This window comes from Ziziphus jujuba, chromosome 3 (genome assembly GCF_031755915.1).
Source record: "Ziziphus jujuba cultivar Dongzao chromosome 3, ASM3175591v1".
Classification (NCBI taxonomy): Eukaryota; Viridiplantae; Streptophyta; class Magnoliopsida; order Rosales; family Rhamnaceae; genus Ziziphus; species Ziziphus jujuba.
Window position 1 is genome coordinate 10,737,683 of NC_083381.1, and position 17,567 is coordinate 10,755,249.

Here is a 17,567-nt window from a genome sequence, read left to right on the forward strand (position 1 = left end):
AATTTTTCAATTTAAATTTAAATTGAATAATTATCATTCTAGATCGAATTTATCCATTTTTTAGATTTAAGAATATAATAATGTAATTAAAAAATAATTAAATAGTAGAATAAATATTTAATATTAATAATTATTTAATAATATTATTATCCATGTTAATAAAATAAAATCAACACGGGATAGCAATTAAGATTCAAGATTGAATAAGATCATAAAAATCAATCCAGTCATAATCTCATATCAAATTAATGGTCCTTAGTCTTGTACAATTTTCATTACATTGTAAGTATTCAGTTATACTTTTAAATATGAAATTCACCTTTTATATAAAATTGATTTTACATTGATCCATATTAATTAAATCTTATCATATGTGTACATATATATAGATATATATATAAGTACAATTTGAGCATTTTTTGGAAAATATTGAAAAAAAATGCATTATCCATTTTAAATTTCTAATAAAGAGAACAATTTCATTAGTAATTACAATATATTAATCTCATTATTTTATAATAAAATTTCATTTATTGCATATCCATATATAAATATGTATTAATGTATAGAGTTTTAGTGTGAAATATCTTTAATAATAAAAATATTTTTTATTATATACATGTTTTTTTACCTAATCTTTAAAAAATTCAAAAAGTAACCAAAGGAGAAAAAAAAAATTTTCTTGCCAAGTTTTATTCCATCACCAAAAATAAAATCTTCATACCCACATATTATGGAAATTTTCAAAAATTAAGATCAAACTTTTTATTCCAAGTTTTATCAAGATTGTATAATTTTTATTTTTGTAAATATTATTTATATAAATTATACTAAAATCGTTGTACATGTTATTACAAAGGTTTATAGCCAAATCTTGATAATACCCATACATTATGGAATTTTCCAAAAAATTAAAATCAAATTATTCCTTTCTAGTTTATTAAGATTGTGGAATTTTTTAAACAGTTTCATTTATGGATTTTTATTATTAATAATGTCTTTGGAAGGAAATAAAATGAATATAAGGAAATATATGGCAATGATTTTAAGATTGTAAAATTTGTAAGGTAATTTTATTTTTGAATTTAATTTTTTTAATATTTTTGGAGGGAACATAATAAACATAAGAATGACAAGTGGCAAAATTTTTTTGCTAACTCTTTTACTTTTATATATTATATATATGTATATATTTATACCATAATTCCGTTATATATTAGGCCATCTAATATGAGGCAATATATATGTATAATTGCGTTATAATATATATGTATACTAATTAGGCCATAATTATGCCATAAATATATATTTGATAAATAAGATAAAATCAAATATTTTATTTATTTTCAATTTATTTCAAAATTATTATCATATGTAATTTTATCAATTGTTTGATAGTTATGGATATTTATATCAAAAATTAATTTATTATATATTTTGTTATATCCATAAAAAATAAGATAATGAATAATAAGTAATAAGTAATAATAAAAATAAAAAATATGCTTTTTGAGGTAATTTGGAAAAAGAATATACTGACACGTGATCCATATACTTTTTTTTTTTTATATATATTGTATAGATGTGTTCAATCCACTATAGAAAACAGTGCAACATAATAATTATAACAAGGTAAATTAGTGTGCATGGTTATGGTAAGTTCACATTTTATTTCCAACAATCGATGCGTTTTAATCGTAATCAATTAATGTGATTGAAAAAGCAGAGGACTGTTATATCATCTACAAACTCCAACTACAATTATGGGAAGGGAGAAAACTTTTAGCCAACCCTCACCTTTTGGCCTTAGACACCTCCATCTGTTAAGATAAGATAATACCAAATATTCAGTAGTAAGAGTTGATACAAAATTACTATTTCAAATCCAATATAGATGAGTAAGTGTAGTTGAAGCACTTTAGGGAGAGCTGTTACAACAAACAACCAAATAAAGCTAGCTCCTCGCAATGTATACCATGCAAGAACAAGCTAAATAGCTACCAATATTTTTATTTGGAACAATAAAATAACATAATAAACTCATGAATAATAATTAAACTGAGAAGAGAAGAAACCAAATCCCAAATCCACATGCATTAATTATTCAATGTTTAGGATGGCTTTACTGCAAAATAAGTCTGAACGGCAGTGAGTGTGATGAGTAGAAGGGAACCAAATAATGCAATAAGCGTCCAAGGGTTTTTGAAATGGATGTGGATAAATTCTGCCATCCATTTCTTGAGCTTGTTATTGCAATGCTTTTGAATCCCACGCTTAGCTTCAGCATAAGTATGAGGGTTTGGGACCAAATTGCTTGCTATGTCGTTAAAGAGATCTGCAACCTGTTGGTCGGTTCCCAAGCAATTGACGATGACGTTCTGGGTCCTTAGGATCATCACATCTTCAGCATTGTCAATGATTGAGTCCATGAAGCACATATAAGAGGTGACACCCTGCTCATCGGCCGAGTTGTTATGGCTCGATTCGAAAGCCAACAAGTTGAGCAGCACCGATTTAGTGGAGGCATCTATTAGTATTGGAGGAAGTGTGAGCACTCCCTTAATGAACAGTTGAGATTCAAACTTGACATCGCTAAAACTACCTGTCTTGTTGGGTTTGAACCAGATTCCCATAGAATTGAGCACCCTGGCTGAATAATAAGAGTACCACTCATTGGAGCAGCTTCTGATCTGATTGGTGTCTGATATTTGAGTTTTTCTGCACTGGATGGTAGCACTTTGGTTCACAAATCTTTCTCTCGTCATGTCCAGAAGATGGAGAATATATTTTTCTTCTGGTGATGACCTAAAAGGACTAAACCACCGTGGTTTGACTTCAGGATGAAGTCTTCGACAGATAGTGATGTATGTTTCAATCCTTTTCTTCCAACATTTTTCATCCTTTTCGTCCTTCATTAACGCCCTGAGGACAATGTAAGGGAGTTGGTTCTCTAATAAGAACATGTCTCGCTTGACATTAGCTATCACATTATTTTTCATCCCCATAGCGTGATACTCTCCTTTCACTAGCAACCACATGAACTGTAGAATGAAGCAACCGTCAAGAAACATCATTTTTGTAAATGCCTGATCGTCATTGACTCCTTTCGAGGGTTCAATGTCATAGAATCCCCTTGCTTCACCGGCCACGACTTTGACTTTCTCATATAAATCATAACCCCGGAATCCATCAAAACGGCCACAATACTGCCTTGCCAGTTCTGCCTTCAGTTTCTCAACTTCTTTAAGGTGATCTTTCCCATGGTGATAAGGACCTATGGAAACCACATGAGGATCAAAGCAACCTTTGTTCTTCTCAAGATTACGAAGCATCTTCGGAACTTTTGGTATGTTGGGCAGTTCTAGTTGTTGGTGGCTTAATCGAGTTGATAATCTATTCTCATTGAATATGTAAGCAAGATCCTCATCAATATTTTTGATGTTGATTGCTACTTCGTTTGCTGCTGCTGCTGTAGATTGCTCCTTCATTTTTTGATGTAGAATGGAGTTCCTCTCCTGGTAAGTCTTGATGTGACTCGCGTGCTCTTTTAATAGCCTTTTTACAATGCAGAAGCTAGTTTTGCTGAGCTGTATCAGCAATAACTGGTTTCACTATTATAAGTTTAGCGAACCAAAACTTTGGAGAGTTGTTGATTGTGGAAGAAGACCATATATTTGGACAAGTCAACCACCGAATTGCAATCATGAATATGGGAATAAAATTTCTCATATTTTTGTCTTTCTAGATACTTTTCTCGAACTGACCTCGTTTTTTAATTTTCTTTTTTCTTTTTTCTTTTTCTTTTATTAGTATAATTTTTTAAAATTTTGGGTAAACTCCTGAAATTGATAGTTGTCCTCGACCTACTTTTTCCCACATTAAATAAACGGAACTTATAATATTACCCAATTCTCCAGCTAACAGCAATAAATCTGCCATTAAAGAGATTTTCCAATTCAATCAATCAATTCACTGATTTTCCAAATTATTAACCAGGGGTGGAATAAAAAATGTAATATTTTAATATTTTAATATTCTATGTTATACTTATTTGCTTTTTGACATTGTTAGAATAGAAATCGGTAATTTGCTTCCTTTTTTTGTTTTTTCCCTCACACTATCACATGATAACTGTTGTCTAAATTTTGAATTTTTCTTTCCTTTTCATTTCTTTTCTTGATTTTAATACCTTTTTTTTTCCCACTTATATATATATATATATATATTTGGTTTATCTGCCACTTATCTCCAATTAAAATAATTTAATATAAATACAATACTTATCTTCATAGTAATGTAATAGTTAATTAATTGTTATTTTTTAACATATACTTATCTATTTTTATTATTTGTACAATAAGTTAATAACAAAAGAAAAAAATATAATTTAAACAACAATAAATTTAATATTCTTTTATAGTTTTAAATTTATTATGGTTTACTAATTCCTGACCAAACCAAAACATAATTTTTTTTTTTTTTGTGTCAAAGAGTTTTTTTAAAATAATTTATATTTAAGCTATTGTGAATATAAAAATCATATTTTTCCAATTTTATAGAAAAGTTAAAAAAATTTTCACCCTGCTTGCTGTGTTTTGGGACTACTCTAGTTTTTTTTCTTTTTCTTTTTTTTTTCTTTTTTGGAAAAACTTTGTGCCTATTCTAATTAACGATCTATAATATAACAAAATAGAGTTGCATTTCTCTCTCTCTTTCTCTCTCTCTCTCTCTCTATATATATATATATATATATATCTATATACATAGTTTTGTATCTCTAACGTTATATAATGGTGTCCCCTCTGAACATTTTTTCTGGATCTGCTACTGCATACACAATATACTGTTCGTATCTTTTGATAACAATATTTTACAAAGAATTGTAAGTCAATCTTAATTAAAATTAGTGAAATTGCCATGTGATCCATAAAATAAAAATAAAATTGCAACAACCACAAAAATGGGATTCGGAAGGTAGATCAAGATAAAATAATAAGTAGAATTAATTTTATCTCCTAGTTGATTGATAAAATAATCGTACTACTTGATCGTGGATCATGTCCACAACAAACAATTAGATTCATATCTAGCACATTTTTCAACAAAAACAGTGAAAAAATTATTTTTATAAATTAAAGTTCATACCAAAAAATAGTTTTTAGATATAAAATTAGCTTTAAATCCCAATCCTTGCCACCAATTGTTGTTTATAAGGCTTAAAACACATATTCTACTAATTAACCCTCCTCACTTGAAGGGAATACATATATATTATTTTGAAAACTAAACTTAATCCAGAAAATATATTAATGTGTATATTAAAATGCAACCTGCATGATTTCATAAAAATTTAAATATTGATCCCCAAACAATTCCCTTTTCCATATCAAATTTTTAACTTAAATTGTTTTTTTTTTTTTTTAAAGATTAACAAAACTAACTGTATAAATTAGTATGAGTTCTATCCTTATTGTCCGCAAAACTAAATGTATAAATTAGTATGAGTTCTATTCTTATTGTCCACATCATCATATCTCTAAGAATGAACAGGAAAATAATTTTCAAAATATTAAATAATTGTTTTCTAGCTTATTTTTCAATTTTTTTTTTAAAAAAAGATTAACATGTAACACCAAATGGATAAATTAGTATGGGTCCCATTTTATTATCAATATTGTCATGTCTATAAAAATAAAATGGAAGATAATTTTGTTAAGATTAGAAAACTATCTTATAGTTTATTTATCATGTCAAACATAATTATGTGAACAATAAATAGAATCCAAATTAACAAATCTATTTGATTTTACATGTTAGTTTTTTATTTTTTTAATTACTAAAAATCTATTAGTAAAAAATGAACCTTTAAAATAAATAAATTTCTTTAGTATCATATATGTTTTATTTTTTAAAATTCATGTCAATATGCTTTTCAAAATAAAATGGGATATAATATAAACTTTAGTTTTTTAGGTGAATAAATATAAAATTAGTTGGCATGTATGCTTTAATATAACTTAGTTGATTTGAATTCACCCAAAAAAAAAAAAAACTTAATTGACTTGTAAGTCTTTTTAAAGTATCTTTATCATTTATCAGCAAAAACGTATATGGTTATCAATTTTTTAAATATTTTTATTTATTTTTTTCGAAAAAAGAGATCACTCCATGATTTATGTCCACATGGTGACAGGTAACCACGGTGGTCCATCCCCACACAAATCACAATCCCGCTACAAGAGCCACCTAAATCACAATCCCGTTAGAATAAGGGACAAACTTAGATGTTTTGTACGATTAGTATGTAAGTGCTAATACACAATAAATATTATAATTCCTTGACCTATATATATGGATATAATTTATTTTAATCTCCATATCGTGCACTTTCATTGATGATTTATTTCCTTATTTTATATATATTGATACAAAATAATTTATAAATAATAATAATAATAGCAATAATAATAATAATATATAATAATAATTATAATAATATATAGTAATATAATAATGATAAAATAGAGAATAAGTTAACTGAATTTTTAAAAAGAATAAGTTCTTCAGTCTAATGATCCAACTTAAATATTACAGAATGTGTATGCCGAAGAGTCATAATACAAAAGTCAGTACACAAATCAATCCCCATGCTAACAAAAATAAATCCTATAAGTGAGTAACATAATCATGAGTAGTTTGCATAAAATATTTAACAATCTTCCACTTAAACTGTATAATCATTACATATAATAACAAAATCACTTACTATAAATCTTCCAAAATGAAATACCATTTCATCTAAGTATATTGCATGGCAACAGAGCATAACAATATATCAATCTAGGTAGTAAAAGTTTTTTGGGTAAAATTTTCAAAACTAGATACTTTTTCAATTGAGTGCATTGCATATTATAAACTCAGTTTAAGTAGTAAAAATTTATCTTACCACAGGCAATACTCAACACATGATATCATTTTATTCGAGCATATTGTATACCAACATGATATAATAACATACTTAAATTAGGTAGTAAGGACATACATGGTATTTGGAATCACCATACACATACATGAAGATTGGAAGTCTCAAAATAACTTTAGTAGCACTAGAAGCAATAATATGTGTAATAAATATCTTCTATATGGTTCATTGCCTCGAATCTGTTCTAAAGTAATAAAGTTAATTTGTTTGAAAGCTTTTTGAAATGAAGCATTCTATGACAATATGTCCAAAAATTAAAAATTTGAATTTAAATTTTATTTGGTTTGATTGGGTTTGATTAGTTAGACTATTAGTGGACCATAGGTTTGACTTTTTATTGTCAATTTTTTTTTGTTTTCACCAGAATACTATAATGTAGAGGTTGTCGATACGAGTTCATATACTGGCAGTATACCTAATTTTGAATTACGATTAGAAAGTTATGGTTATTAAAAGTTTTTAAATATCAAAATTTTATCTGTTTCCAAACCCATTTAGGTTTTTGTCTTTTAATGGATCCAAGGTCTATATATATTTGGGAACAGTGCCTTCATTAAACAACTGAGAAAATATTCATTTTGTCCCTAAAACACCTGAGATTAGTGTGAACACACCTAGACCCGCGAGAATAAGTTGGATCCTATGACCTGCCTCCACGGCCAACCGGATTAATGCCAATTTCATCTCTTTTTCAGCCAAACAAGTGAATATGTGTGATACCACCAGAACCTAAAATTTTCACGGCCTAACTCTGCCTTAGGCATTGGGATCAGATAAGAAAAGCCTTGGTTACACTGTCACAAGCCTCCCACTGGTTGGTCGGGTTTTTTGCCATTCCAGGACAATCCATATACCCGCCCCCCTATTTTAGATGTTGTAAATCTATTCGCACCCTCTACTTGTCAAAAATTCTTCACAGTTTGAGAGATTCATTAACATTGAGCTTGGCCAAGTTTTTTAATGTGTTTTCCGACCACCGGCAATGTTTTTAGACCAAGGTAAGCTTGGATTTTAGTTTTCCATTCCACAAGCTTTCCATTGATATAAAATTTGCAAATTTTGGATGTCATTTAATAATTTTTCTATTTTTGGATCAATTAGTTTAATATGGATAAATTTATACTGTGTTTGGATATAATTAGACAAATAAGACAAAACTGATGTTAGATTAGTGAAGTTAGGTGTTAGAGGGACCTAATAGAAGGTTTGATTTCGATAAATTAACCTTCAAATAAACAATCTCAGTTTTGGGTGTCGAGTATTTAATGCACACAGTATAATTAGATTGTTCGGTGTCAAATTTGTAGAAATTTTAAAGTTATTTTGGAACATTGATATGCATCCAATATCTTTGGTTTAATTTTTGGAGCCTAAGTAATATTTTATTATCATTTTAGGCACTCGGATTAATAGTGGAGGTGATCTAATGAAGGAGCTGGTGTGAGCTGTGATCTGTGAGTAAAATTTATTTTTTCTTAAATGGTTTAAAAATTATGTGCTTGATTATATATATTATGTATATTATTTTATTATTATTATTATTTCTGGAATTAGTTAAATTTATATGCTTTATTTTATGCTGTGAAAGAATTATTTTAATTTATTATATTATGGTATATTAAAAGGAATGGGTTGGCATAAATAAATTTAGATATATGACTATATTAATTTATATGTATATGTAAATATTTGAAAGAATATTTTCATATGATGAATATGAGTATTATTTGATAAATTATATAAATATATATATACCTACTGGGTCATGAGTTGCATATTGGATTGTGGATTATTGTATGCCATATTATACCATTATTATGCATTTGTTGAATTATGATTACGCATGCTTATTTAACCATCTTCTGCTTGATCATGTGTTTTTTTAAGGTTGAATAGAAGGTCCCAATCTGCAACATGTCTAGGACGCCGAGGGACAAATTGAAAGTTTCTTCCTTCCCTCGTTGTCGACGACACACTGCGATGCTAGTATGCTTTGGGCGATTGGTTATGGTAATAAATATAGTACATAGGTTTGTTATTGTTATACTATGTCATAGTATATGGTTCTTTATATTTTTTATTACTAATAGTTATAATTCATTACTTATAAAAATATTATTTTATTGTAAGGTGGAGGATCTTATCTGGTTTTAAAGTTCCTTATACTACGATTTATAAATTTGTTACGTTGGGGAAAATTAAGGATTTTGTTAAAACTATTTGACAAAACAAGAAAACTTTCAAAAAGAAAGGTCTCTAGAGAAATGACTTTTAATAATAATATTTATCTTCATAATACCTTATCCGTTCACTCACTAAACTTGTCTTATAGTTTTGTATTCTTTTTTAAACTGTTTCTCATAGGTCTCGGTTAATAGTTGATGCATACTACGTTTGGGCACTATTCCATCGTCATCACCTTCGTGTATTTCGCCATTGTCGCACTTCACAATCTACACTTTTTTGCTGCTGATGTATTGCCTCTTTCTTGCTTTCTTATTAGACTATTATATTTTGTCTTATTTATCTTTGCATTCATTTATTTTCATTTAGTATGCTATGGTGGATTAACTTAATATATATATTTATTTCTATTTTTTCCTTCTTTTGAATTGGAACCCTTGATGGGTATAACTGTAATTTTTAAAATTCCTATTAAAAGTGGTTATTTTTCTCTTTTATATTATTATATTATATCCAATTTATAGAAAGGTTCCATTGAATTTTCAATGCCTGTTCAGTAGGGTTTCCCCATAGCCTCGAGAGCGATCCTATCAACCTGATATTAGAATATTAGTTTTTCATGATTCCTATGGACTAATATTATTATGTGCATCATAGCCTAGCCTTTCGACATTATTCCTACTCTTCAAAGAGGAGATGTGATGACTTTCCAAAGCCAAGGTGAAACATTAATCATCGAGAATCCAATTGCAAAGAGCGATTGATCTTCTGTTTTAAATTTTTTTTTGGTATGAAGTTTAATTTTTATGATTATTTTTGACAAAGGAAAGTTGGCCATGGGAGATAAAAGGAGGAGGCTAGTGTTTGTGTTTGGAGAAGATCATGTAGAAAGTAAAAGAGATTTAAATATAAGGACTAGGATTTGTTTAATTTTTATTTTTATTTTTCCGTACAAAAGTAGCAATATTTAACCCATGAAAAATTGTTAGAAGAAAGAACATGTAGGAAAAACATTTGCAAAAAACAAGTTGGTAAAAATTATTATCAAATTGTTATAATCTTTATACACATGCATGCCACCAAATTAAAAAATAAAAAATAAAACAATATAAAACAAAAATCAAACTTCAATTAAATAATTATGTTTAAGAGCAAAGAACAAAAGAGTCTTAATGAATTCTCTTATTACATTATTAATAAAGCACTATAAAATAAAACAACTAAAATAATGATAGCTAGAAAACTGAATAGAAACTAGAACTTTATTTACGAAAGTTTGAGAGACATTTTGAAAGAGTTGTAACGTTGAGTGATTTATGAGTTGTCTATCTTCTGAATAACCCTTTATATATAAATCTCTACTTCAATCGTTATCAAAATAAAAACCCTAATAAATAAACTAGATAAGATAAAAGAATAATAAAACTACTTGATAGTTTTAATAATCTAGATAAACACAAAACTTAATTAATAAACTAGACAAGAACAACAATAAAATAAATAAAACTAAAATTCTATCAATATCTGGGGATTGCATTATTTTCAACCATATTTTTTATCTATTTTTTGAAAATAGTGGTATAAACATTCCATAGCTCTCTAGTTTCTATTTAGTTTTCTTAAAAACATTATTAAATTATAATAGTCTCCGTAGATGCTGGCATGCCACCTTCAATTTGAATGAAAGAAAATAAAATAAAATAAAAATGTATAAAATTCTAGCTTCAATTAGACAATTATACTTAAAAATTAAGAATAAAAGGATCTTAATGGATTTTTTTATTACCTTACGAATAAAGAATTATAAAATAAAATAACTAAAACAATAAAAGCTAGAATACTAAATAAAAATTAGAAGGCTATAGACTAAAGTTTGAGAGACGTAGAAAAGGTTGTAATATTGAGTGATTTGTGAGTTGTATACTTCTGTCTTCTGAAGGACCTTATATATAAATTTTCAAACTTCAATCCTTATTAAAATAAACTACTCTACTTGAACTAGATTATAACGAGACCCATCTAATAACTAGATCAAAGGAAAATTAAACCAAATAAATAGTCCTAGATAAAATTTAAAATAAAATAAATAAACAAACCTAAAATCTCTCTATTTCTTGAACTAAATTAATTTTATACTTAAACCTTTATTTTGGCGACAATTGTGGTTCAACCAGAATGTTAATTTTTTTAATGTGACTTGATGGAGCTTAAGAGGAATGCCAAATTATCTTGTATCCCTTTGTTATGGTTAATGTTATACAATGATATTTGCGTCAGTTTGATCATGTGGAATTTCTTTTTCTCGCACAAAAAAGAATAAGGTTGCATATTGATTGGCCAAATCTACAAGAAATAAGGCTTTATTTTCAAACGGCACATCAAGTTACTTTTTAATTCTCTTGATATTCTAAAAAAACATTCAAGCTGACCTAATAATCACCCGTCTATAATGATTTATTACCCAATCAATAATCAGAACTATTTAACAATCTTTTACAATATATTTATGAAATAAAATATTATATATATATATATATATATAATCCGGTTCCAACGAGGGCATTCTCAACTTAAAAAGTTGAGGATAATCACCAGCCTATAACGATTTGTCACCTAATCAATAATCAAAACTATTTTATAATCTTGTATAATATATTTATGAAATAAAATATTATATATATAGTCCGGTTCAAATGACAGTATCCTCAACTTTTTTGTCATGGATAAGCATATAGGATTATTTAAAATTGGATGATAAATCACATCAAATACATTTGATCCAATAAGTCTTAATATAATGGTTATATCACATCATCAATGTAACAGTCATGAATCTAACTTCTTATAACTTTGTGTAGTGTAAAAATAAAACATGTGGATTCTATGTTATTGTGGATATATTTTCACCTAGCTAACTTAAATAGGCTCAGATGAAGGACAACCTTGAAGAAAAAGAGACAATCCCAGGTTGTGAAAAGATCTTTGGTCATAAGATAATTTCAGGTCATGAAAACAGCTTACGTAAGACGGGACATCCTGATCATACAATACAACCTCGAAGAGTTCAATGACCTTATAAGCTTGTCCCTATAAAATTTAGGATCATAACCTCAGAGGAGTATGAGGCCAGTCGTTCTCACAAAAAGAAGCTCGTGTCTAAAGACCTGAAAGCTACTCATGTCAGAAACTCGTTACCAAGGCAAGTTCGTACTCATGCTAGATTCAATAAGAACCTAAAAAAGGATGAATAATGAAGACACTCGCTGAACAAACGGAGGTGTGAATATTGTTTTCACCGAGCTTGACCAATCCAAAAATGCTAATAGGCATATATGAGACCTCAAATGGGCCAGGATGGATCATGGTTCAGACTCAGACAACAACGTGCAAGATCCTGGTGTACAAAGCTTGTCACTACTTCTAATTGGCACCTCCAGAGAGGTCTAAAGATACTCCACATGGAAAGTACTTCCTTGAGCAGGAAGGAACTTCTTTGGGCAAGAAAGAAAGAGCTATATGGCGCCCACCCGGCGATGCAGAGTGCCAGATGTCGCAAATAAAACCTTCCATTCTCTCTTTATAAGAGCACAAGTTCAATCTAACTAAGGGATTGAGACCTAGACTCTCTTTCTGATTCTATCACCCCTATCTCTTCTTTTCTCTTACTCTCTCTCTGGTGCTCTAGTGGCACTCCACTAGTGTTCTCTACCTTAGATCGCAACTAAGTTAGAGTGTTTGAATCAACACCATCAGTTTCCCGTAACGAATTTCCTTTGGGTTTTAGGCTTCTGCCTCAACCTCACCTCGGGGTTTAGGAGGTCAATCATAGGCAGCTCAAATGCCATTGATGACAAGATAGCTTACTTCTTTGTAGATATAGATATACAACATACGAAAATTTTGCACACAAAGGTTCTATGCTTTTATTAGTGAGCCATATAACATTATGATCCAAATCTGACAGAAAAATACTTAGATTCTCAACAAGTTCATGACTTGCTCAAGAGGCATAATCAGACATGGCAGAAGGCCTATCCTTAAGTGGCCTTCCATGAAGACAATGGTGGAGTGTCTGATTGCTTATAAGTAGGAATCCCGGTCGCATATCTTTCACCCTTAACAACATCCTTTGAAGCAAAAGATTCAAGCTTTGCCTTCTCTTCTGGTGTCAGTTTAACAGAAAGTGCCCCAATGTTCTGGTTAAAATTCTCGATTTTCGTAGTTCCCGGGATAGGACAGACATCATTTCCTTGGTGATGAACCCAGGCAAGAGCTAACTGTGATGGTGTGCATCCTTTTCTTTCTGCCATTTCATTCACCCTCTCGAATATTGTTTTGTTGTGCTCTAGGTTTTCTGGTTGGAACCTAGGTTGATTCTACAAATGGAATACACATTTCACATCACAATTCAATTGGATTTATCAAAATCACATCATAAGTACATAAGAAGTACCATTCAATGGCAGTCATAAACAGGTCTAGCAGAATCTTGAATTGAAACAATTAAGTTTATTGGTATTCTCTGAACCAAGCTCTATGTTAGAGAGAACTAATGTTGTAATTCATAACTATATTAAGCAAAAATCTACTAACCTTTCGAAAGTCTTCCTTGGTCAGTTCGTCTAGTAATTTGGGTCCGGATGACAGGAATCCTCTACCTAAAGGACTGTATGCTACAATGCCAATGCCAAGTTCCCTAATAAAGTATGGAAATAGAGCGTTAGGATATGGACAGCTGTTTTATGAATAAAATCACTTATTTTTACACCAAGCCTCTCACCTGCAGGTAGGAATTATGTCTTCTTCAACATCTCTCGACCACAAGGACCATTCCAGCTGCACGGCTGTTATTGGATGAACAGCATGAGCTCTTCTTATTGTTGCAGCAGAGGCCTCAGATAAACCAATGTATTTTATTTTACCCTCTTCAACTAGTTTCTTGAGCTCCCCCACCTTGTTAAAATACAAATATTAATATCATGGAATTCCCAACAACATCCTTTATATTTCTCAAAAGATTTGAAATTTGATACATATTCAAGTTCCAAAACAATTAATAGCTAATCAGAAAAGTCGAATAGTAACAAAAGATAGTGATATTGCATTACTCCACTAATAGTAATGCAATTTTACTTCTTTCGAATATACACTTAATTTGTTAAGGCATTTTACATTTGTTATCCTCTAAAGCTAAAATAACATGATCCTAACATTGTGGATGGAATATGAAGATTTATCAACACATCTTTGCTAACCATCTCTTCCCCTCTCTCTCTCTCTCTCTCTCTCTCTATGTGTGTGTTTGTGTGGGCGTGTGTTCAGCAAATAGCCCGCTTATCACTAAACTAAATATATATTGACTGGAGCTAAACTGTCCTAAACATATAAGATAGACATAATTTTCTTCAGGAGCAGATCTCAGCCTTAGTTTAAAGTAAGATTCGAGTGGGTGATATGAAGAAAAACTGAAAAGGTATACCAGGCTAATTAATTACCCATCGATACATATTTCTCTTTGCCCACCGGTTATCCCAGTTCATGCATGTAGAGAGAAAAAGATCAGGAGAGAGACCTATGAATTTGAACTCTTCAACCAGTTTTTTTCTTCAGATTATTCTCTCATTTGGTTGAACTAGGATGAACAGGCTGGTTATTTATGGTTAGGAGGAGAAGCAATATCATATGAATGGCAAAGCAAAGCAGTAAACTATGGCAATGGAAATAACGGGATAACTTGAAATAACAAAACTAAGCAAAAAATTCTGCCAACATACTACATAATTCCAAGGAGTAAGGCTATCAATATTTCCATGACACACAGGAAAGCCCTCAGAGAGACAAAGAATAAAGCAGATCAGGCTCATGGAGTTTGGTTTCACTGTATAATTTCAACAAACTGTTTTATCCAGCTGTAAGCTATTCTTCACAGGCTTTCTACTAGCAATCGGAATAAGCTGTAGCTTTTTCATATTCTGACGTATTCGAAATTCTTACATTTTGAATGTTATATACAAAAATTCTTTATGGAAAATACACTCTTTGCTTAAAGCAATTGCAAACCAGGTAGACCTTCGGTATGTTGGATGCCAAGTTTGGTTGAATGTGGACAATCCCTACGTGGACAATCTAACATATCCATTCTCCTTAAGAATGCAGATATAGAATCAAAATTTTATGAATCACTACCAAGTTTGATACATATGTTCTAGTTTAGAAATTTGATAACCAATTTAGTTTTATCGAAAAAAGATAAAAGCCCATTTAGGACTTTGATAAAAAGAAACAGAAAACAATAAATAATTTGATAAAATGAAAGATAAGAAAAGAGAGAACAGGAGCAGACACCGTGACTTCAATTGGGACTTTGGTGTCGATGCGATGCTGGTAATAGAGATCAACACTATCAACTCCAAGCCGCTTCAAACTGGCCTCACAAGCGGCTCTCACATACTGAGGATCACCACGAATCTCCCTCTTGCCGTCCTTAACGCTTATACCAAATTTAGTAGCAACCTCAACTTTGTCCCTCAGTCCATCTCTGAGCGCCTGCCCATTTTCAATTCACCAAAAAAAAATCCAATACCAACCCAAATTGAGAAAAAATAAATAAAATGAAAACCGATACTGGAATGGGGTTTGTTTGGAAGCAGAGGGAAAAAAAATGACCTTCCCTAGAAGGATTTCGTTGGTGTAAGGACCGTAATAGTCGGAGGTGTCGAGGAGGGTGACGCCGGAGTTGATGGCATGGTGGATGAGAGATATCATATCGGAATCAGGCTTTGGAGGGCCATAGAAAGCTGACATGCCCATGCATCCAAGTCCCTGAGCCGATACCTCTAGACCTTGTGAACCAAGTTTGATTCTTCTCACTTGCGCCATTTCTCTCTGGATTTTCACACATAGATTATACTTTCATATATATATATATATATATATATATATATAGATCAGATGGATTGGATGGATTAAGAAAAAGCAGGCCAGAATGAAGTGTGAAAAGGAGTAAACAAGGAATTTAAAAAAATGGAAGTTTGGATAAAGATAATATTTCGGCAAACCGTTTTACTATACTATCACCCCTGCAACGGACGTAATATTTTAAGAGAACGGGCGTAAGAGCCTATATTAGAACATAAACGTGGATTGCTGTATATTTGGTATAAAATTTGATTTTTTTTTTTAATTTAGATAGTATAAGTAAAGTAATTAATTTTAAAATTAGTTTTTAATGGTAATGTATTGATTTCTATATTGTTCAAAAAAAATATATATATATATTGATTACTATTTATGGCTGTTAATTAATTATATATATTTTATTAATTCTTTTGACAAAATTAAATTTTAAAAAAAAAATTTGTTTGTAATACAATATTAACAGACCTTTTAAAAGTAAAGGGTTATTTCGAAACTGTTTTTTTTTTTTTTTATCCATTAAAAAAGTTTTTTTTTTAAATGGTTGTATTTTTTGTGATATAGCAAAAAAGAAATCTAATACTAAATAGAGCAATTGAAGATGCTTTTAGAGCTATTTCTTGACCCATTGAAGAAGTGTTTTTTTGCTTGGTTGGCTATTTCTCGTGATGTGCAAAAAAAAAGAAGAAAAAAAATCTAATACTAGACAAAACTATTGAAAATGCTCTTAGATCTTTCAATATGCTCTTTCTAAAATGAAAACAATAATTTTACACTTACTATTTTTGTAAACCAAAATTTTGATAAATAATGAAATGTCAATATATGATTGGCTTGTTACTTCCATGATTGTAGGGCATAAATAATCTATCAATCACTCATATATTGTAATCTCATTGTTTATCAAAATTTTGATAAACAAATTTAATGTGTAGCATTGCTCAAATGAAAAATGACATTTGACCCTTTTAAGTGTAGAAAGCAAGCTAAATCCACTTCTTATATAAACTTTAAAAAAACTCATTTATTGCTATAAAACTTTTAATAAACAATTTTAATTAATTTACTAATTATAATTTCATATTTGATTTTTTTTTTTATAAATAGGATTGTGGTGTGGGGAGAGAAAAAAAAAACAAAAGAAAAGAATTTAAATCATAATAGTTTATATGGAAATGCAATATAAAAGAGTAATTATGCAACTGAAATTGGATTATAAAAAGAATTTTTACTTTTTATTCTTTAAAATTTTTTTAAAATACTATTTATTTTAAAATTTTGGGAAAATTTTTGTTTACTTGTTTACTTTATTTTCCACCGTGTCTTTTTTAATTTCTTTTTCTCTTTTTATTTCTGTTATGCCAAAATGACACCTTTTGAAACTTTTTTTTTTTCTCCCTCTTTAAATATAATTTTTAGATTCTTAAAATTATGGAAAAATTCCATTTATATAGTTTTGTCATTATTTTATTTAGACCCTACACTT

General features: G+C 29.5%; 3 protein-coding genes across 3 annotated transcripts in view; 1 reads left to right on the top strand and 2 right to left on the bottom strand.

The window, feature by feature from the left end:
• LOC107422148 (putative lipid-transfer protein DIR1) overlaps positions 1-17,567 on the top strand; it is a 324,822-nt gene that overhangs the window by 273,175 nt on the left and 34,080 nt on the right. The window lies entirely within an intron of this gene.
• On the bottom strand, positions 2,112-3,488 carry LOC125423436 (UPF0481 protein At3g47200-like). The gene has a single exon (XM_048477671.2). The coding sequence runs from the start codon at positions 3,486-3,488 to the stop codon at positions 2,112-2,114; it is 1,377 nt and encodes a 458-aa protein (XP_048333628.2).
• Positions 13,065-16,195, bottom strand: LOC107422163 (probable aldo-keto reductase 2). Its single transcript, XM_060815951.1, has 5 exons — positions 15,833-16,195; positions 15,512-15,712; positions 13,947-14,119; positions 13,760-13,862; positions 13,065-13,542 (listed from the first exon to the last, which is right to left on the bottom strand). Exons 1-5 carry the CDS (start codon positions 16,043-16,045, stop codon positions 13,204-13,206), a joined length of 1,029 nt encoding a protein of 342 aa, XP_060671934.1. The 5' UTR covers positions 16,046-16,195; the 3' UTR covers positions 13,065-13,203.

Excerpts from the sequence above, each read along its gene's own strand:
- LOC107422163 (XM_060815951.1), bottom strand. The coding sequence starts at position 16,045 with ATGGCGCAAGTGAGAAGAATCAAACTTGGTTCACAAGGTCTAGAGGTA. Across the intron at positions 15,713-15,832 it reads ACGAAATCCTTCTAGGGAAG|GCGCTCAGAGATGGACTGAG; the intron begins GTCATTTTTTTT and ends GAAAATGGGCAG. Across the intron at positions 13,863-13,946 it reads GACATAATTCCTACCTGCAG|GGAACTTGGCATTGGCATTG; the intron begins GTGAGAGGCTTG and ends ATACTTTATTAG.
- LOC125423436 (XM_048477671.2), bottom strand. The coding sequence starts at position 3,488 with ATGAAGGAGCAATCTACAGCAGCAGCAGCAAACGAAGTAGCAATCAAC.